Source organism: Jatropha curcas, chromosome 6, assembly GCF_041381405.1.
Source record: "Jatropha curcas cultivar XTBG-Jc1 chromosome 6, XTBG_Jcur_1.0, whole genome shotgun sequence".
In the NCBI taxonomy this organism is placed as follows: Eukaryota; Viridiplantae; Streptophyta; class Magnoliopsida; order Malpighiales; family Euphorbiaceae; genus Jatropha; species Jatropha curcas.
In genome coordinates, this window is record NC_143156.1 from 27,232,376 (window position 1) to 27,252,779 (window position 20,404).

The 20,404-nt window shown below is 32.9% G+C and overlaps 4 protein-coding genes and 1 long non-coding RNA gene across 10 annotated transcripts; 1 reads left to right on the top strand and 4 right to left on the bottom strand.

The window, feature by feature from the left end:
- The first annotated feature begins 4,519 nt into the window (after nucleotides 1–4,519).
- On the top strand, nucleotides 4,520–5,108 carry LOC149495841 (secreted RxLR effector protein 161-like). The gene is made up of 2 exons (XM_089723269.1): nucleotides 4,520–4,739; nucleotides 4,894–5,108. Exons 1-2 carry the CDS (start codon nucleotides 4,520–4,522, stop codon nucleotides 5,106–5,108), a joined length of 435 nt encoding a protein of 144 aa, XP_089579395.1.
- Nucleotides 5,109–6,249: 1,141 nt separating this feature from the next.
- Nucleotides 6,250–8,646, bottom strand: LOC105648150 (uncharacterized). The gene is made up of 2 exons (XR_001047563.4): nucleotides 7,865–8,646; nucleotides 6,250–7,323 (listed from the first exon to the last, which is right to left on the bottom strand). It is a non-coding gene; the product is annotated as an uncharacterized LOC105648150 (long non-coding RNA).
- Nucleotides 8,647–9,447: 801 nt separating this feature from the next.
- On the bottom strand, nucleotides 9,448–11,046 carry LOC105648143 (uncharacterized). The gene is made up of 2 exons (XM_012234447.4): nucleotides 10,409–11,046; nucleotides 9,448–10,318 (listed from the first exon to the last, which is right to left on the bottom strand). The coding sequence occupies exons 1-2, from the start codon at nucleotides 10,923–10,925 to the stop codon at nucleotides 10,227–10,229; spliced, it is 609 nt and encodes a 202-aa protein (XP_012089837.1). The 5' UTR covers nucleotides 10,926–11,046; the 3' UTR covers nucleotides 9,448–10,226.
- A 1,637-nt stretch (nucleotides 11,047–12,683) lies between these two features.
- Nucleotides 12,684–17,879, bottom strand: EMB2758 (Tetratricopeptide repeat (TPR)-like superfamily protein). 6 transcript variants are annotated; one of them, XR_002286016.3, is made up of 5 exons: nucleotides 17,743–17,879; nucleotides 17,489–17,616; nucleotides 16,399–16,438; nucleotides 13,377–15,972; nucleotides 12,684–13,093 (listed from the first exon to the last, which is right to left on the bottom strand). XR_002286016.3 is itself a non-coding variant. In XM_037639116.2 (4 exons), exons 3-4 carry the CDS (start codon nucleotides 16,425–16,427, stop codon nucleotides 13,518–13,520), a joined length of 2,484 nt encoding a protein of 827 aa, XP_037495044.1. In that variant the 5' UTR covers nucleotides 16,428–16,438; nucleotides 17,489–17,616; nucleotides 17,743–17,879; the 3' UTR covers nucleotides 12,684–13,517. The 6 variants fall into 6 exon arrangements, 3 of the variants coding, with proteins under 3 accessions (XP_037495044.1, XP_020540621.1, XP_020540618.1); XR_002286014.3 differs by having other exon boundaries at nucleotides 12,684–13,137; XR_002286015.3 differs by having other exon boundaries at nucleotides 12,684–13,147.
- A 1,554-nt stretch (nucleotides 17,880–19,433) lies between these two features.
- On the bottom strand, nucleotides 19,434–20,404 carry LOC105648122 (uncharacterized). The gene has a single exon (XM_012234427.3). It carries the CDS (start codon nucleotides 20,024–20,026, stop codon nucleotides 19,547–19,549), a length of 480 nt encoding a protein of 159 aa, XP_012089817.1. The 5' UTR covers nucleotides 20,027–20,404; the 3' UTR covers nucleotides 19,434–19,546.

The window sequence follows — 20,404 nt, forward strand, 5'->3', positions numbered from 1 at the left end:
ACCACTTTGATATAAATAAAAAGAAATATATATTAAAAACCATACCATAGATTATTTGAAGCATTGTTTTCTGTTGTATTGCACTTAAGCCCTGGTGTTAGAGGAGGAGGAACATAGCTAGGTTCTAGTTTTACAAGTCTTAGTCAGATGAGATTTGGAGATAAGAATAAGTATTAATTTAGACAAATATGCATATATTTATTAAAAAAAAAAAAAAAAAAAAAAAAAGAGGGGTCAATTGGCCCCTCTTTTTATATGCTGCACCGACCACCGCCTGCAAATGTGTTTGCCTATAAACTTCAGGCTCCATATATTCATGCTTGGGCGTGAGGTCTATTATTATTGGAATTTTGTTGAACTTTCATAAAATATATAGAACATGAGATTTTATTTGAAATAACTTCTCAAAATAAAACATAATCTAATAACAATAATTATACAAGTACCCGCAGAATATTCATGTGAAGTTGATGACTTGCTGTAATTAAGATTCTAATGCTTTCCACAATTTTTAGGATCTGTTACAGGAAGATAAGTGCATGGGTTGGGCGCAGAATTTTGTGGTGTTGCTTTGTCTGGAACGGCCACCACCTTCTTCTCATTAGCAGCAAGTGTTTGCTTATTACTGTGATGCAGAGTTCTCCCAGTTACCATCTGATTAGAGTTGAAGATAAAAATGAGGAGCAAGATCAAGATTGACATTTTAATGGCATTGAGGGTGAGCAGTTTTGTAGTTGATGAACGCATTGTTGCTTCTCGATAGTTAAGAGCAGAAGAAAACAAGGGAAGGGTTTGTGATGAGAATATGGGGTGATTGTATCGGCTATATACAGAGAAATTTTGTCTTTTTATTACATTTCTTTTACTTGTGGGCTAATTAATGCTTTGTTCCATAAGTTCGGCGGTTGGACTTGGTCATATAAAATTATTCATGCTTTGTTCCAACCTTTTGTTTTCTTTTTAATTCTGGCTGAAATTTAAATATCATGATTTGTTTTTTTTTTTTTTTTTTTTTTTTTATCAAAAAAGAAGAAGAAAGAGACCCCACTTATTATAATGACCAAACGAGTGTGTTGGCTATCTAGTGACATAAATTTTACTGCAATTGAAGCAAATTAACTGATTTTTTTTTTTTTTTGATGTTCTCCTCCATCAAAAAATTAAAAATAAATAAATAAAATGAGAAAAGAGTAATTGCATATCAAAAAGTGGAATTTCATATTTCCATATCATGTAATTTTTTAAAATTGCTTATTTATTAGTAAATGGTAGAGAGTTTAATCACGATTCACAAAGTGTCCAGCTCAGGTCTTAATCAATGAAGTGATTTTGAAATGATTGATGGTCGTTTTTTAATTGCTTATTTATTAGGACTAATTAATTAATTAAAATCCTTTTTTTTTTTTAAATTATTAAGATACATAGTTTTTACTAAAATAAATTTATTTTACTGTAGAAAATTAATAAAAAAAGAACACATCTCATTCAAAGAAAACTAAGAATGAGGTGTCCAGCTGAGGTCGTAATTACTGAAGTGATTTTGAAATGATTGACGATCGTTACTTTTAACAAATAAGAAAATGGCAATTTGTGTAAATAAATCATTGAAATTAAGCAGTTATTATTTAAAATAATAAATAAAAAAATAAAAAAGATTAAAAAACATAGTTTGAATTCTTGGTTGGGCCAAAAACTTACAAATATGATTGGTGGGGTCGCATCACAATACGTCACCGTCAAGGCCACGTTAGATTTACCCTAATCAGAATATTTCTGTTGAACTTCTTAATATCATTTGTCATTCAAATTAATTTCTGGATAGTGATTGTTTTTCCTTCGGATTGCATTCACAAAGATGTAGGCTTGGCCACGGTTCCGGAACCGGCGGTTCCGGTTCCAGAAAAACTGGAACCGGAACCGAACCGAAAAGGTCCGGTTCCGGTTCCGGTTACGGAACCGACGGTTCCGATCGGTTTTCCGGCGAATCGCATAATTTTAAATTTTAAATTTTGAAGACCGGTTTAAAAAATTTAATAAATTTGTGAATGTTATTTGTAAAAAAAATACACCTAAAAATTAAAAAATACTTCAATTAAATTTATTTTTTTAAAGACTTGAACATAATTATTTTTAAAAAAAAAATTCTTCAACTGAATTTATTTTTTGTTTAAAAAAGTTTTAACATAATTTAAAAAAAAAAAAAGGCTTGAACTTAAATTAAAAAAAAAAAAACACAAAACTGACAGTTTCTTAATAATAATAATATATTAATAAATATAAAATAATATAACATTACCTTCAAAAACACACAAATATTATAGTGTATATATATGTGCATGGGATGTTGGTGACAGCTGTATTCTAGCAAGTCACTCTTTTAGCAGGGCCTGCATGATTGAGGCCTCACAAGAGTTGCAAGCTCGCGTTGCAGAGCTCAGCGGGTCAAACATGGCCTTCGCAGTTGTGGAGAGCGGCTAGAACCGCCGGTTCGAACCGGCTGGAGAACCGGCGATTCCAGTCCGGTTCCGACCGGTTCTCTGGAACCGCCGGTTCTGGTTCCTAATTTTCTGGAACCGGAACCGAACCGGAATTTTCCGGTTCCGGTTTCGGTTCGGCCCGGTTCCGGTTCTTATCGGTTCCGGACCGGTTCGAACCGACGGTTCCGGTTCCCGGAACCGTAATATGGCCATGTCTACAAAGATGTGATTTGTCCACGTACACCTTCTTCACCGTTACTTCTTAGGTAACAATGCATTTGATAATTCCTTTCTTACCCCTTTTTAATTACTTCCTTTCTAAAATTTAAAAGGGAATAAGGACTCTCAAATCTAAGTAATTGCGGTTTTTTTTTATAAATAAAACTGAAAATTTACTAATAAAAAAAAGTATATGAAAATTATAATATGCCTAGAATACGAATGACACAATAAATATAAACAACTGAATTTTTTTTTTATTTGTAGATTATTTTAACTATAGTGTAATGAAATGTAATATAATCCATATCATCCATATTTTTAAATATAAGTCCCTCTGAAAAATCAACAATTATTTTGTTAGTCTTTATTTCAGTCAAATAAATCCCTATCTGTTTGGGATACTTGATTTGTTTTGTTTGTTAACATCTTCCAGATTTTTGGTGTTTCTGTTAATTAATTTTCTGCATTTCAGTTCTGTAAAGCTATATAAATAGCTATGCTGTATCAAGTTAATAATATCATCAGATTCTTCTCATAATTCTTTCCTCTTTCTTTCTTAATCTTCTTTAATTTAACATTTGGTATCAGAGCCCTTAGGAGGTTAGAAGTAGCAGTCTTCTATAAGTGTCTTTCTTCTTTTTTGTGATTCAAATATGACAACTGAATCTTCTTTTGTTCAACCAGCAATACCCAAATTTGATGGGCATTATGATCATTGTGCGATGCTCATGGAAAATTTCTTGCGCTCAAAAGAGTATTAGCACTTGGTAAAAGATGGAGTACCTGTAGCAGCAGAAGGAGTATCTTTGACAGACGCGCAAAAGAAAAGCTTTGAAGATCAGAAATTGAAAGACTTGAAAGCGAAGAATTTTCTGTTTCAAGCATTGGATCGGTCAGTCCTGGAGACAATCCTCAAAAAGGATACAGCAAAAGACATATGAGACTCTCTGAAGCAGAAATATCACGGAACAACTCGTGTTAAGCGTGCACAGCTGCAAGCTCTTCGAAAAGAGTTTGAACTTCTTCACATGAAGACTGGAGAAACTGTGAATGAATTTATTGCCCGAACTCTTACCATTGCTAATAAAATGAAAGCAAATGGTGAGGACAAGGGAGATGCTGTTGGTTTTTATTCTGTCTGATGAGCATGCTCGGCATTTGATGCCATTCTGATAAGAAGCTATGATCATATGCTAGACACGTGGGTGTCTTCTGTTCTGTTAGGGCGGACACGCTCTATATGTTATGAAAAGGTTGGCGACCTAAGGCCATTATGAATAAGTTATGAAAACTTATCTGCTTCTCTTTCTCCTAAGTGTATGCGAGCCCTATGGAAAATATCTGTAATACAATGAAACGAATGAGATCATATTATTTTAGTAAACCTTACTTTGGAAATTATTGATTATGTTATCAAATGAATTTTCAAAGCATGATATTTCAGTACATGGTATGAAAAATAAAGAGTATATGTATTGGTATAATGTTCAAGTAATGAATTTATGATTTGAAAGAATTAAATTATTTATGTTCTTAGTTCTAAGTTTATTTGAAAGAACCAAAGTATTTATGATGATAAAATGTCTTAAGTAAAGGATTTATGGTATCAAGAATTAAAGAAAATATTAAAGAAAATATTAAACATACATAATAATTTTTTTCGGACCAAAATAATATCGACTTCCGGACCGATGGTACTATTCACAGACCGGTAACTTACTATTTCAGACACAGAAAAATGGGGCGTTACAGGTAGTCTTCTGTATCTCACCGCAATTCGGCCGGATATGATGTTTGCTGTAAGTCTTATAAGTAGATACATGGATAGTCCCACTCAACTTCATTTACAGGCTGCAAAAAGGGTGCTTAGATATCTGAAGGGAACTACAGATTTGGGGATTTTCTACAAGAAGGGAGGAGATAATGAGCTGGTTGCTTATGCAGACAGTGATTATGCCGGAGATTTGGAGGATAGGAAGAGCACTTCAGGCTATGTTTTTCTTTTAGCTCAGGAGCAGTGTCTTGGTGTTCGAAAAAACAGTCAGTAGTTAGTTTATCCACTACAGAGGCGGAATTTATTTCAGCTGCTTCATGTGCATGCCAAGCTGCATGGTTGATAAGAATTTTGAAGAAGCTGGATCCTAAGCAAGACAAGTCAGTTATGATTCGTTGCGACAATAATTCTGCCATTAAGCTTTCAAAAAATCCAGTTATGCATGGACGAAGCAAGCATATAGATGTTCGGTTTCATTTTCTGCGAGAGCTACTAAAGCTGACACTGTTGAATTGGTGTACTGTGCTTCACAAGAACGACTGGCTGATATCATGACCAAGGCTCTCAAACTGGATGCCTTTTTGAAGTTGCGAGCTTTATTGGGCATATGTTCAAAGGAATCAATTATAAACTGATTGCTTAAAGCATTCAGTTTAAGGGAGGAATTGTTAGTCTTTATTTCAGTCAAATAAATCCCTATTTGTTTGGGATACTTGATTTGTTTTGTTTGTTAACATCTTCCTGATTTTTGGTGTTTCTGTTAACTAATTTTCTGCATTTCAGTTCTGTAAAGCTATATAAATAGCTATGCTGTGTCAAGTTAATAATATCATCCGATTCTTCTCATAATTCTTTCCTCTTTCTTTCTTAATCTTCTTTAATTTAACATATTCAACACAAAAACTAAAAAATCTAATTTTTCTTTTCGCTATTGTATCATTCATTGTATTTTAACGATCAATAATTTAAAAATCATGGTATATGTCTTTTTCATTTTTTTTTAAAAAAAAAGATTAAGTTGTCAATATTTGAATAATTAATATTGTGCATTACAAGATTAATAATAATCTTCTAAAAAAATAATAATAATAATAAGCGGAGGAGGAAAATGAAGCAATGATGGACCTTCTGAAAATTTGCTATAGGAAAAAGAAGACATTTTAATGACTCATTTTGTCTTTTTATTACATTTCTTTTACTAAATTTCATAACTCTAAATTTAATGTTAAATTTTTAAACTAGAATTTTCAAAAAATTTAATTTAATAAAAAGTAAAGGTTGTTTTGTTCCATGAAGTTCGGTGGTTGTTCATATAAAATTATTCATGTGGAAAAAAATATGCCAATGGAATTCCATTTGTGGGCTACTTAATGCTTTGTATTTCCTTTTTCATTTTACCTTTTGATGGAGATGAAAGGCAATTAATGTGTTGCAAAACTTGGAAAGGACCCACACTAAGCTTTTTCTTTTGTAATTCTCATTTTATGAGTTTAGAATACAAACTCTTAAAAAGAATAAAAAAATCAGTCAATCAATTTTTTTTAAAAAAAAAAAAAAAATAGAAATCAAGCAATAATTATTTGATAGTAAAATATCTATAGTCGGTATATGTCACGACCCGTTTCCATGGGCCGGACCGGCACTAGAATCTGGGTGGGCTTAAAGCCCCCCGAAGCCCGTAGTAAGCCTGTATTACTTAAGACTCGCATTCTATTCACAATTGTGGATTCAGGCCCAATAACTTATTTCACAAATATATCCAAAGTACAGTCTATATAGTGTGTATCTGTTACTCTATTTATTCATTTACAATTCATTTGGAATACAATTGTGGAACCCTGCATTTACATTTACAATGATATTTCAATTAATATCAATCTTCTATCAATAATGCGTCAACTCCATAGGGCTTTTCTTTTTTTCTATTACCTAAAAAAAATAGTAGGCAGGGGTGAGCGCTAAACTCAATGAGTAGGGTTAGATAACCCTCTCACCCCACACAATCACACAGATGCTAAAATATTTTTTTTTATTTGGTCACCGATTAATTATATGATTATACAGTTTGTCACAAATGGCAATACAACAGCAATCACAATTATTATCACCTTCATATAATCATATCACGTGGAAATTAGTCAGTGGAGTCACTGAAACCCGATGAGCCGTCCTCCTACATGGCTCATCCACTCACATATGCACCAGGGAGCCAATCCCCCATTCTGGCCGACCAGTCTAATCCTCACATGACCAGTCCTCTCATTGTTTTTCCAGTCTCTTTTTTTTTTTATACCAACAGGAGGCAACCCGGTCGTCTCCATCAAATCTAGATCATCAGGCGCTCACAACAAAAGGCCACCCTGCGGACTACGATCAAATCTAGATTATCAGGTGCGCCCAAAGAGGCTACTCTGTGTTTAACGGTAACGGCAACGGTAGGTGCACACGGGGGCGCCGATCTCCCATTTACCCGGCTAACGGTAATCATAATCAGGATCCATATAACAGTAACAGTATATAACGGTAACAGTAATCAGAATCAGGATCCATATAACGGTAATGGTCTCACAAACCCATGGTGACTCACTTCATCCCAATTCCGCACAAACAAAGCACAGTATAGTCACAACACAAATAATCAAACAATTTTTAATATCAACAAATAGTGCATCACAGTATGATAATTCAACAAAATAATGCATGATAACATTTAGCCGTGAATGCATGAATGCAGGCGGATGATACTAGTTATCTAACACTACTCACAGTTTTTTGTTGTCCTTGAAAGGACTATCTTTATTATTGTACGCTTCCAGCATTTGTCTTCACCTTTCGGGACTTTATAAACATCTAAAGAAATAAGAAAATTCTATATAAGAGGTCTATTCGAGAAATGTATCTTCCCTTAATTATTAGTTTTGATTACTAGTCGCTTTACTCACATATCAAACTAAACTGTATAGTTATCTATAAATATAGTTTTCTTATGTATTTATTTATTTTAATTTATACCTTTTAACTAAATTTTCTAATTCTATTAATAATAATAATCATTAAGAATAATGATATTAATGCTGATACTATTCATTACGTAGTATTTTAGCACGAGGATAATATTAATAATAATAATAATACTAATACTAAAAATAATAATAATACCAATTAAATTTTCCTTTATATTAACCAACAAGCATATTTCCATAATATCATTAATTACCTGTCCACACCATAAATTATAATACCTCCTATTTATTTTTCTTAAAACTTGTAACTGATATTCATGCATTAGATTTAACAATGCTCTATTTAATTTACTTAAATATTCAATTAATTCATTAATTCATTATTTTGGGATTTATTCGAAAATGGCGAATTGAATCTTAGAGTGTACCGATCAAAAATCGGATGACGAATCCACAGCCTACACGAGAAAAGGAAGATTTCGCCTTTTGGTGCCTGGCCGGAGAATCGTTGGCCGGTCGCCGGACCGCTGCCGTCGCCGCCGTTCACGGTGGCCGGAAAAGCAACTTTTGCCCAGAATTTTACAACATATATAACAAAATACTCGAAATCTCATGGGGACTCCGGATTCGTGATCAATTTGGACTGGTTAAGCCTTGTTTCGCCGGAAATGGCCCTGACAGTGGCTTCGCCACCTCCTTTCATGGCGTTTTCCTCAAGCAAGCTTTGTCGCCGAAACTGATGGAAGAAAGAGACTCGTTGGGAAGAGAGGAGTCGATCAAAGCATGTCCCTCGCCTTGAAGCAGCTGGAAATGGCGTGGATCGCTGGAGTTTGGTGAGCACGAGCTGTCAAGGAGAACAACTCCGTTTCGCTCCCATTGAAGCTCCTTTCGCGCGAGAGGAGGCTGGAGACATGACCACCAGCACCAGACGAGCCGACCGCCACCTAGCTTTCGTTGAGCGGTGGCCCGAAACGAGGAGAGGGAGGAGGAGCGGCGCTACTCCTTGCTTGCGCGAAGAAGAAGAGAGGAAGAGAGAAAAAGAGAGGAGAAGATGGGTGTAGAGAGTTCTGGGCCATTCCGGTTCGATTCGAGCCGGTTTGGTCCAACACAACGATTTAGCTCGATTTTTATTAGGTTTGCAGGATTTTTATCTGGTTTACAGATCCGGTTTGATTTATTTTTTACTAATTTAATTAGATTTTATAACATTTCTTCGATTTACTCAATATTAATATTAATAATCATGATATTCGATTTTTAAGATAATTAAGTCATATAGTAACCACATTCACATTTACATATTTAAAATACATTAATAGTTAAGGCTCCATATTCATTCTTGAAAATATCTAAAGGTTCTCAATCCGGTAATTCCGATAATATATTTTGGGCTTGAGACCAACTCACAATTTAGGCCCAGATTGAAATTACTTGATACTTATGGCCCATACCATCACAAATTCAGATTTTTGATTTATTAAAAATTCAAAAGTTTTGAAAATAAAAATTCAGGGTATTATATTCTTACCATATTTAATATATACTTTATATATTATATAATATAATATCTTATTTTATCCAATAAGATTTAAATTTACATAGAAAACTAATGTGAACAATTAAAATCAAATTACCTTTATTTTTAACCAAAAAAATTAAAATCTTAAATAATATTTTTATTAATTCGGCACATTTTTCCACAATCTCAATTTGCCCCATTCATTTCCCCGCGCACACACATTATGTAACTGTAAATAAAAATGCAGATTTGATACATAAGAAAAGAACCCGCAAGTTATTCTTGCTGCCTCCAAAAATGCTTTTGTTAAAGGAGATATACCAAACTTGCCATGGACAAAAAACTATTACAAATCCACTAGTGAATTTTTTTCTAGCAAAAAGACTTTAGATTTGGCTCCTTTATACTAACAAAGCTGAAGAATTCAAATGTCTAGATTTTCCTGATGCTGCTTTACAATATAAGCAAGCTAAAATGAAAGAAGTTGTACTATGGATGAATGAATATGACATAAAATATGCAAAACAAAAGAGTGACATTTGATATACGAACAGACACGCGAAAATAATACAAATAAACAGAGAATGGGATTAACATACAGCTTTTGATATATCGCAGCTCGATTCTCTTTCTCCACAATAAAAAATTACTGGAGAAATCCAAGATCAAAGAGAGAGATGAGTGCTGATAGAGGCAACAGTGATAAGTAGTGTTGTTTATTTTCGGTATCCATTTTCTTCTCTTTTTGGCAGCGAAGGGAAGGGAAGGGAAGGGAAGGAAAGGGAAGGAGGGAGGGTACTTGGCTTCTGTTTGATCCTGTCCAGTCGCATCCAATCTGTAATTGCTACACTACCCAAGATACCTCCATTTTTGCTTCTTTTACTCTCCCACTTCAATTCAATCTCTCTCTTCCATTTGTAATTAGGTTATTAAATCTTATTATAAAATTTCATAATTAAGAGTGATGGTTATGATTAAGAATTGTAGACAAGAGAGTTGACGATGAAAAAAGAGAGGAGGAAGAGGAAGACGAAGAATAGAAAGAGATGGGAGAATAAATACACTGAAAAAATATGACTAACAATATAGATAACTTATATTAACAATTAATAAAAAATTTATAAATAAATAAATAATATACTGAAAAAGATGACTAACAATATAGATAATTTATATTAACAATTAATAAAAAAATTAAATTACATTACATATTACTCTAAATTTCAAATCCTTAAATTTTATCAAAAAAAACATTTCAAATCCTTAAAGAATTAATTGGGTTTCCCTGAAACCTGCCGCACTGAATAAGCAACGACTCGAGCCCACTGTTTCAATTTCATCTTCACCGTCTCCGAATCATCACCTATCAAAAACAAATAACACCGGTTCTATCAAAAAAATTTTTTTTTTTCCAATAATCCAATCCAACGGCTAAAAACTCTTGAAATCATACCTGAATCAAGAATGGAGGAGCTACAAGTACTTGAACTATCACTGTCAGACAAAATTGAGGAGGAAGACGACGATCTCAATAAACTATTAGTATACTCCTTATTAACAGCACAATAAAACCTCAAAGCAGGTAAAGCATCAGACAATTTTGGATCCAAATCAGGCGAGTCAGGTTTGAATCCGAATCCTAATTCAAAGCTCGCTTTTAGCTCCTCAAGATCTTCGTCTGTAAGACTACCCTTGTTGCACATACGGGAATTGGATTTTCGCCGAAGCCACACCTCCTCCTTCTCGGTGTCTGGCGACCACGACCGCTGCTTGAAGAGCCGCCGGAACCGCAGCTGTGGTGGCTGCAGTTGGGAATTGGAGATTGGAACACCATCAATTTGGTCTGAAATTGAGACGTGGTTGTGGTTGTTTGTATCCTTCTCAATATCCAGTGAACATGACCACCGCTGCTCGGAAAGCTGCCGGAGTTTCGATTTTGGAGGCAGGTCCGGCGGATGGGAATTCGACATTGGAAACCGCCGCCTTAGTTGAAAATTGAGGCTGTGGTGTTTATAAAGCAGTGGTTTTTAGGAGGCGGGACTCTGGAGGGAATTTGTATTTGAAGCGGTTTTGAACACTTTGATCCGTTGGCAAATCGTAAGCTGAGTATTTGATTATGAAAAAGGTAGGGACCTCGTTAAAATAGGTTTTAGGTGGGGTTGGTGTGGTGGGGTCCATTCTTTTTTTTTTTTAATTATTAAAACTTGGTAATTGCTAATGCTGTGCTGTATTACCTTACATATATATTGCTATTTTTATTTTTGTGGGTTTTAAATTTTTTCTTTGGATGGAAAAAGAATTCAAAATACATTTTTGTACGGGCTGATAATTTAATTAGTTTGATCCAATTAAATTAAATTAGTACTAACACATGACAACTAGATATGGTCTGATTGGTCCTCTCATTCATGTGTGAGAGATGAGAGGTTTCGAATTTGAGTTCTTTCGAACATGAGTTTTCACCAATTCAATGAGTTGAGATTATTTCGACCCGTTAGACTTCCTAATGAATAGAAAAAATACTGACCCATAAAATTATAAATGAGCTAAACTGCTCGTGAGTTGTTGCACATGAATTGAAAATCGGTCATGATTCATTTATGGTCTCACTTGCTAAATAAATAGAAGTTTTTTAAGAAATAAATCTAAACAAATTGAATAGTGTATAATAAACCAAGTTTTATTGAATTGATTCAATGTGTACTTTGGTTTGATTGGTTTTAGTTATTTTTTAATTAAATTTAAACTGATTTTTGGATTTAATAAAAATTACTGAAAAAACTTAGATTCTTTCTATAAAAAATTAAAATAGATCCATTATATAAAAGACTAAATCAAGTACATTTATTCAATCAATTTGTTCAATTTTTACTCAACTTTGCTCAACCTTAATTCTTATTATTATTTTGAAATTTACTCCCTGTTTTGTGTAATGGATCTAAAAAATATAATTTATTTAGAATAAATAGAATTTAATTTAATAATAATATTTGAAACTCAGAGATTTTATTTTATTTTATTTTATTTATTTGTGAAATATGAAAAAATGTATTAATGTTTCATAATAATGATTACTAACAATGTAAGCTAGATTTGGTAAGATGAGATATATGTTTCAAACAAATAACTTTTTATTGATTTTACCAAATTCATTTAAATCATCCCATATGATTTTATAGGATTTATTTGAATTTTAATTCCTTGAAATATATGATACTTAAGTAAAATTTTGCTCAAATTAGTATTTTGCGGGAATAAGTTTTATACTATTCTTTTTTGCTAACGAATAAACTTCAAACATACTATACGTGTACATAGTGCATTCCTTGAAAATACATTTTTATACATTAAAATCTAAAATATTAGATTTGAGAATTAATTTAAAATAAAATTCTATTTACCAACTACGTATTTTATGCACCTGATATGTAGGTAAGCGATGAATCCATCCTGATTTTATAAGTAAAATTTGTGTAGAGATGCTATTCGCTTGTCAAACTCTTTGTTTAGTGATGTTTTTTCTTATTTGAATAACAATAGGCTAAAAGAGGATGCAAGTCCAAGAAACAAAAACTAATTAGAAAGTAAAATTAAGATCTAAATAATTTTTTTAGAAAATATTAATATATTTTAATGAAATGTTTCTTGGATTACTTATATAAGAATGAAACAAAATGAATAAACTTAAGAATGTCTCGCGTATACAATTTTAATAGTTTCGTTTAAAAAAAATTGAATCCTTAATTTTCAAGAATCAGCAATGATTTCAAAATAGTTCCAATCATCAAACTGGAGCAACAAGAGGATCATATGCCAACAGTTCAAGCTAGTTTTCAGCTATCTTATGTGAACAAATAGGGTAATGAACAAGGCATCTTCCTTATAATAGCCTGTACAATGCAGGCAACCGGGGCAGCAAGTTGTGCCTAAATCTTGATTTCTGGTATATGAATATGACCAGCTAGCTGGGTTAACAGGAGAAACAGGAGGTTGGTCATTGCAAAGATTAATGAAAACTTAAGCTCAAAATAATGGTTTTCTTTTCTCCTGCCACATCAGGTTGACATGTCTTCTGGGACTAATGTGGTTGGTATCTTGATCCAGATAAGCAAATGGCCCCGGTGATATTCTTGCAGAGCTGGAAGCCAGTTGTTAATTAGTAGCTGAAGGAAGTCTCTGTCTCTGTGCTTTGCTGTTTAAAGTCAGTAGAATAAAAAGAAGAAAAAAGATCTATATTTTGTTTTCTCTTTATGAAAGGCTTACAAAAATATAATAGAATATGCATACACCAAAATGCAACAACAAAAATTTCAACTACTGGCACAATAAAAAATTTATCAATTCACTGAAGGTTAGAGGTTTATACTAGTTCTGTAAACCGGTAAAACAGAATTTGCCTTTCAAATGTTAAAAATGGGTACCTTTCCAGTGATTATTCCTTTTGGAGAGGCTCAGTCTGTACTGCGGCACCCTCAAGATGCAGACGTCATTATAAAAGCAGAACTTAAATGAAATTCATTCGCCAAGTTTCACATCTTTAAATAATTAGATCATAATCTATATCACCAGTAGTCTCCACAAGAGCAAATTCCATTCTTGAAATGATGGAAACGGTTTGAATCTCTAACTATAATCTCCCTCTCTGTAATTCTAGCTATAAATTTAGTTGTAGTATGGCAATCACCACAAACTCGTAAATTTTTGAAGATTCTAATAGTACTTTTAGGAGGGGTGCTGATGATTCCGAATGCTATAGCCAATCTTTCACTATGGCCCATGAGAATTTGCTCCTTCTCATCATCCTCAACATCTTGCAACACAAAGCTGAAGTCTGGAACATAACCGAGAGTCTTCATTTTTTCAGTTAAATCCCTCAACTCTCTATGTATCTCCTCGTATTTTGGATGAGTTTTATTTCCAGTATAGAAGACATCAACCATATTGTTCATTTCAATAGAGCTCCACCCAGGAGTCTTCCTCAATCCCCTGCCCCTAGCCAATGATCTCACCTTATTTGCTCCCTCCCATTTCCCTACAGTAGCATAAATGTTTGACAATAGAACATAGTAGCCAACATTCTCTGAATCAACTTCAAACAACTGATCTGAAGCATATTGTCCCAACTCCATATTCCCATGAATTCGGCAAGCACTAATAAGAGCACCCCACATTGAAGCATCAGGCTGAATCGGCATATTTTTTATAAACTCATATGCCTTATCTAGATAACCGGCCCTACCATATAAATCGACCATGCAGCCATAGTGCTTCACATCAGGCTTAATCCCATATATTTCCTGCATCATGTGAAAGCATTGTTGACCATCACTAACCAGACCTGAATGGCTGCAAGCTGATAACAAAGATACAAATGTTACATGATCAGGTGTTACCCCCTCAGCTATCATTTCCCTAAAGAGTTCGAGAGCTTTCTCACCATGCCCGTGAACCCCATGACAAGATATTATGGTATTCCAGGGGATTGAATCTTTTCTAGGCACTTCGTAGAATAATGACATTGCATCATCTAATTTTCCACATTTTCCATACATGTCAACGAGGCAGGTTCCAACAAAAACATCCAAGTATAGAGAATTTTTAATAACCCGCCCATGAATTTTCATGCCTTGTTGCAAGGCTCCTAAATGAGAATAGGCCGGTAGAATACTAACCCAAGTCCCTTGGTTTGGAATTATCTCTTTGCATTCTTCCATCATGTGATATACTTCAACTGCCTCACTTGCAAGACCATTTTGAGCATAACCAGTGATTAAAGTGTTCCATGAAATCACATCTTTAATGGGAAGTCTTTCAAAGACTTTACGGGCAGAATCTGTAACACCCAATTTAGCATACATGTCAATAACTGCATTACCAATGACATTATCTTCAAAAAGCCAGCCTGCCCTTGTGATAAATCCATGGATAGACCTGCTGTTTCGGTGATCATTCAATTGAGCAACAATTGAAGCCAAACTAACAAGGGTCAATATATCAGGTCTGGCTGCAGCCTTCTGCATCTTGTCAAAGAATAAACGTGCAGTAACCACATCATGATTTTGCTCATACGCAGCAATTATTGAGTTCCATGACACAGTATCTCTTGTGACCATTTGATCAAAAAGTTTCTGTGCTTGCCCCAAGCAACCAAATTTGGCATACATGTTAATCAATGCATTAGACACAAACAGCTCACATTCTAATCCACATTTTATAACCAACAAATGGATCAACTTCCCACTTAAAATGTCACTTAGTTGTGCACAAACAGGAAGAATACTTGCAACTGTAACAGGATCCACAGCTACCCCTTCCAATCTCATCTCACCTGCAACATCTAATGCCTCTGCAGGATTCCCATTCTGACAATACCCAGAAATCATTGCATTCCATGAACCACTATCACGAATTGGCATTTCATCAAACAATTCTCGAGCAGCACCTACCAACCCAAACCGTGAATACATATGTATCAAGGAGGAAGCTACAAAAACATCCCACTCAAAGCCCATCTTTAGGATTGAGCAATGTACCTTCTTCCCATCCAGTAGAGTTCGGCAAGCTTTAATTACAGGAGGAAAAGTGTAAAAATCAGGCTGAAGACCAGATGTCCAAAAGAACTGATAGAAACAACACAAAGCTTCTTGGAAAAGGCCATGGCGAACATAAGCAGATATCATGGAATTCCAGGTGTAGACATTTTTCTTTGAAATCTGATCAAAGGTGCGATAGGATAATGACAATTCACCAAGATAGGCATAAAGATTAACGAGTTTTGCAGAGATGAATATATTTTCAACTCTCCCTGACACCACAAGAAGGGTGTGAAGACACTTAACATGGGGAAGTTTGTTGCATGATCGGAAAAGAAGATCCAAATCAACATCTTTCTTCTCACTTTCAAAACCATCAGATGTAACTTCCCAAGAATCTTTGGCCGACGAAAAGCATAGGCAATGGGCTTGAAGTGATGGAAAAAGTTTGAGAACATTTTGTCCTTTGCAGGTCTGCACCAATCTAAGTAGCAACATAATTATTGAAGCTCACACGATCAGATACCCATTGAACAATTAGCAAGTTCAAGCATAAAAAAGATAGGATAAGGATTTATGGCCCTAATACAGTAAAAATATTACAAGCAAAAGGTGCTTGCTAAAAGCATTTATTTTAAAGTTCTCAAAGTGATGTTAAACTGATGAAAAAAATTGATATTCTTGGTCAAGTCTATAAATTTGTGACCCATTTGCAAGACAATATTGGCATATATATGAACTTAGGAGAAGGGGGTACTTAGCAAGTAAATGTTTGAAGAAATCATGGTATCACAGAGCAATGTTCAGTATAGCAATAAAGAGCTTGATTCTCATATAGGTACTAAGGCTCAGACACGTCAAGATGAGTATAGCCAAGAAAGAGGAAAAAGAAAATGAAGAGAGCACATACCTGCCAATTGGGTGAAGGAGTGAAAGCATGTACCTACACACTGGGTGCAACAATGCTGGTTAATCAATATTGTATGTTGCCGCTGTGAATTTCTTGATGTCAATTATGGCAGATTGATGAAAAATGGTGAACTAAAGAACAGAAAAACTGACATTGCCAGAGTAGTAAACAATTTCACTTAACGATCTCAGATTCAACTTCCTGTTTTGAATATAATGAAGAGTTCAAAGTTTGATTATCTTAGTATTATTAGTATCTATATTTTCCTCTAAGTACTTGTATTATGTTGAATTTATAAGCTAAATTTCAAATAAGTCAAAAAAATGTAAGAACTCATCCATTTTTAGTCATGAAAGCTAATTTGCAGGAGATTCCCATGTGCCATACCAGGTGATGAATCTACCTTGCAAATGAGATTGGTAGTAATATCACATTTAGTCTGATACTGATTATATCGTGTGGGATAGGTTAACTACAAAAATCATAAATCTATTTAGATTTTTAATCAACTCTAATTCATCATTGGCTGCCAATATACAACTCATGGGCAGGAATAGAGAATGTAACTCATATTTAATTTTAAAATTTTAAAACATTTCGTACTTTCATGGTCTAACAAATCCCAAACAATACTGAAGGAAGTTATCACCTTCAACAAATTGAGCATAGAATTGTTCCTAATGTTGTAAAGATTTCACTTTTATTAAGCACTTCAATTGAAACCTTTAAGAAAATTTAAGAAAGCAATCTCAGTTCTAAAACATTATCTTCTTTCTATTGAAAAGCTATGCTCAACTAAACTAATCCCTCAAAACAACATAATCAACTCAAATTTCAAAGCAATAAGATATGGCATTAGTTCACATATATGTAATTAATTAATCAATCATGCAATCAGCTATGAAAAAAAAAAAGCAAAAAGTATTCTTAATTCAATTGCCATTAACAAAGGATAATTGCGTATGCAGCTGCTTTCTGATAGTTGATTAAAGTTAAATAAACAGAATGTTCGCAAGGCAACATAATAGAATGAAGTAAAGGCAAATGATTAGTTAAAAAATGGAAAGTTAATGAAGAAATTAGTTCTTACCACTCGGCTTATTGTGTTGTTAAGGTGCCTTGACTTGGAACTAAAAGGGGCTAACTTTTGTCTTTTGAAAATTGTAACTCACCGCACTGGCCTCCACAAATCCTAAACTTCTCAACATAATAGTAAACCTAAAAGACCAAGAAGATTGAATCAGAAGTCGACGATACAGTGGAAAGCAAAAGCAACTCGATATTTAAACTGAATTAAGAATTCGAAAGCAGGATCAAGTTTTGAACAAACTGAGAGAAACTAACCTGATTACAGGGGAGCTTGAATGTACGGAAGCAGAGCGACACTAACCAATGGCGAGAGAAACAGTCCTTAGTCTTGCAGCCTCCGTGAGTGGAGAGGCAACAGCGGGAAACCGGCGGAGGCGGAAATTATTAATAATAATATCGACATTCCACAAATATTATATATAAAACACACTTAATAATTTTAAAAACTTATTAATTATAATTATTAGTATAAAATTTGTATAGTTTATTAAACTATTCTAATAAATCAATATCTAAAATACTTAACCAATAAAAATTATAATACATGTATTTTGTTTAATAAATTTCTTTTATATTAAAACTTTAGTTTTTTTAAAATGTAAAATTATAAATTAAAAAGTATTTTAATAATCACATAAAAACAAATAAATGGAAATGTTCTTTTTCTTAATTATCTTTTCCGTATTTGTATCTTTGAATTTCTAAAACGGAATTCACTCAAAAATTATATAAAGTACAAGAAAAGTATAAATAATCCTAGCAATTAGTTCAAATAAATTAGTGTTTGGTCAGCAATATTAGTTGTTTTAGTTTTAGCTTTATAACAATTTAAATTAACCTGTTCAGTGAGAATAGATGTTTAGTTATTTAAATTAAAATGACAAAAAATAATATTAATTGTATAATTAGTTGAATTCAAGGAAAAAAACGACGACTATATTAAAATTTTAATTAAAAACTAAACATTAAAAATTAAAATATTTAACGTTTCATAAAAATTTAACTACAAATTGTTACCAAACAGGAAATAAACTATCTTGATCTTTTGCTTTTTGTTTCAGTTTATTATAAACTATGGGGTATACTTCTAAGAATAACAATATATTTTTTTTTTAATATACTCCTATTTAATAACGCATTATTATAAATAATTTATCCATTTAATTATTTATTCAAAGTGAATATTATATTATTTTATTTGAATTGATTTATTTGTTAATTATATTTTATTAAATGTTAAAATCCAAATAAATATATCAAAGAGTTTATTAATTTTTCCTTTTGTTTTCAAGTATTTGTTTAAGGTGGAAGTGCTCAATTTGTAAGAATAAACCTTCAACCTAGATCGGTCCATAGCGCACTTATGTTGCTAACTTTACCGAGAAAACTTTAATTGAACATGACAAGAATACCTTATTTTGATGGTTTATAAATTTTTTTTTTCAAGATAAATAATTCTCTGGTTTATTATAATTTTCTTTTTTTTTTTCTTAATATGTTTTGAACATCAGTACATTAATGAATGATGCATTTTTACGAAGAAAGTCACTTTGAAGGTGAGACTTTATAATTCCATTATTTTTTTATGATAAAATAATTTCAATTAATTAATTTTATTCCAAAAATATCTTTCAAATTTATGGATTATATTTTTTAACTAAATCATGGAGTGTAAAAATTCTATTAATTTCAATATCTACGGATTTTACATTCCATGGATTAAAACATTCCCTTTCACATTAATATGAGATTCAAACATAAAATGTTGTTATTTATATTGAATGAGATAACAAATTAAACAACAAAAAGAAAATTCTCCATTTGAAAAAAAAAATTGTTTTGTTTTTCATTTTCTAATAATAAATTAATAAAACCTCTTAACAATATTAGCAATCAAGTCTCACTCAAAAAAAAAAAAAAAAAAAAAAAAAAAAACAATGAAGTAATTTCTTTTAACAAAATAATTTGATTTAAAAAAAAAATAGGGACTTGAAAGTTAATATCACTAAACATCAATAGGCTTAGCTAATTAATAAATCCTTCGGTTTTTAACCTTGATTTATTTTGATTTGGAAGCACCACCACCGGCACCGCCACCAGAGTTGGTTTCCCCCTGATCACCACCAGGGGCACCACCGCCGGTAACTACTGTGCGAACCTTAAACCTTTCAAGTCTCAAAGGCAATTCATCTCCATCAACATTAACAGAACGTGTTCTTTTGGAGCCAACACTCGAGCTTCTTTTCAAAGTTGTGCTTTCTGACCTTTCAAAGGAAAACTTAAAATCAAACTTCTTCAACATCTCCATAAACTCATCCTGAGACTCTGGAAATATTTTCTTGAACACTTCCCTTTTTCGAATATATAGTTGTCTGAAAAACTCTAGCAACATCACTAATCTTTCATCAACCGATGACTTTGCTTCTTCTTTTCCTCGATTTCCATGTTTCAACAATGTTATATCATCATATGTTTTATCGATTCTTGGATATCCTTCCGGAATATGAGAGTGGATATATTCAAGATTCTTCTTGGACATTATTCTTGAATTCCTGCTTCTTGTTCTCTTGATTCTTGAAATTTTTTTTTTCCTTCTTGGTTTCTGATTCTTTAACTCTTTCTTCTTGATTTGTTGATTGTGATCTTGATTTCCCGATTTTGAGCCTTCTTTTTGGTTTGCTGATTTATGATTCTTGATTGTGCAATGAAGTGAGACAAATGGAAAATTGCTGTATTTTGGTCAATTATATTAAGATTTATATAGAGAAGGTAGGTAAACTTGTTCAAGGGTCAAAAAAAAAAAAAACCAGGGAATCTGCTTCCTTTATAAGACCTAGTCATTTTGATTCACCTACGCGTTGCTGAATTATTAACTTGATGTATGAATATACCCATATCAAGATGTAGCAAATCTTAT

What these genes read in the sequence shown, in the direction of transcription:
- EMB2758 (XM_037639116.2), bottom strand. Translation starts at nt 16,427, where the DNA reads ATGCTTTCACTCCTTCACCCAATTGGCAG. An exon ending in CTCCTTCACCCAATTGGCAG is followed by an intron (nt 15,973 to 16,398) that starts GTATGTGCTCTC and finishes GTTGCTACTTAG; the next exon opens with ATTGGTGCAGACCTGCAAAG.
- LOC105648122 (XM_012234427.3), bottom strand. Translation starts at nt 20,026, where the DNA reads ATGTCCAAGAAGAATCTTGAATATATCCACTCTCATATTCCGGAAGGA.
- LOC149495841 (XM_089723269.1), top strand. Translation starts at nt 4,520, where the DNA reads ATGGATAGTCCCACTCAACTTCATTTACAGGCTGCAAAAAGGGTGCTT. An exon ending in TCTTGGTGTTCGAAAAAACA is followed by an intron (nt 4,740 to 4,893) that starts GTCAGTAGTTAG and finishes TCTGCCATTAAG; the next exon opens with CTTTCAAAAAATCCAGTTAT.
- LOC105648143 (XM_012234447.4), bottom strand. Translation starts at nt 10,925, where the DNA reads ATGTCGAATTCCCATCCGCCGGACCTGCCTCCAAAATCGAAACTCCGG. An exon ending in CTCCTCCATTCTTGATTCAG is followed by an intron (nt 10,319 to 10,408) that starts GTATGATTTCAA and finishes TGTTTTTGATAG; the next exon opens with GTGATGATTCGGAGACGGTG.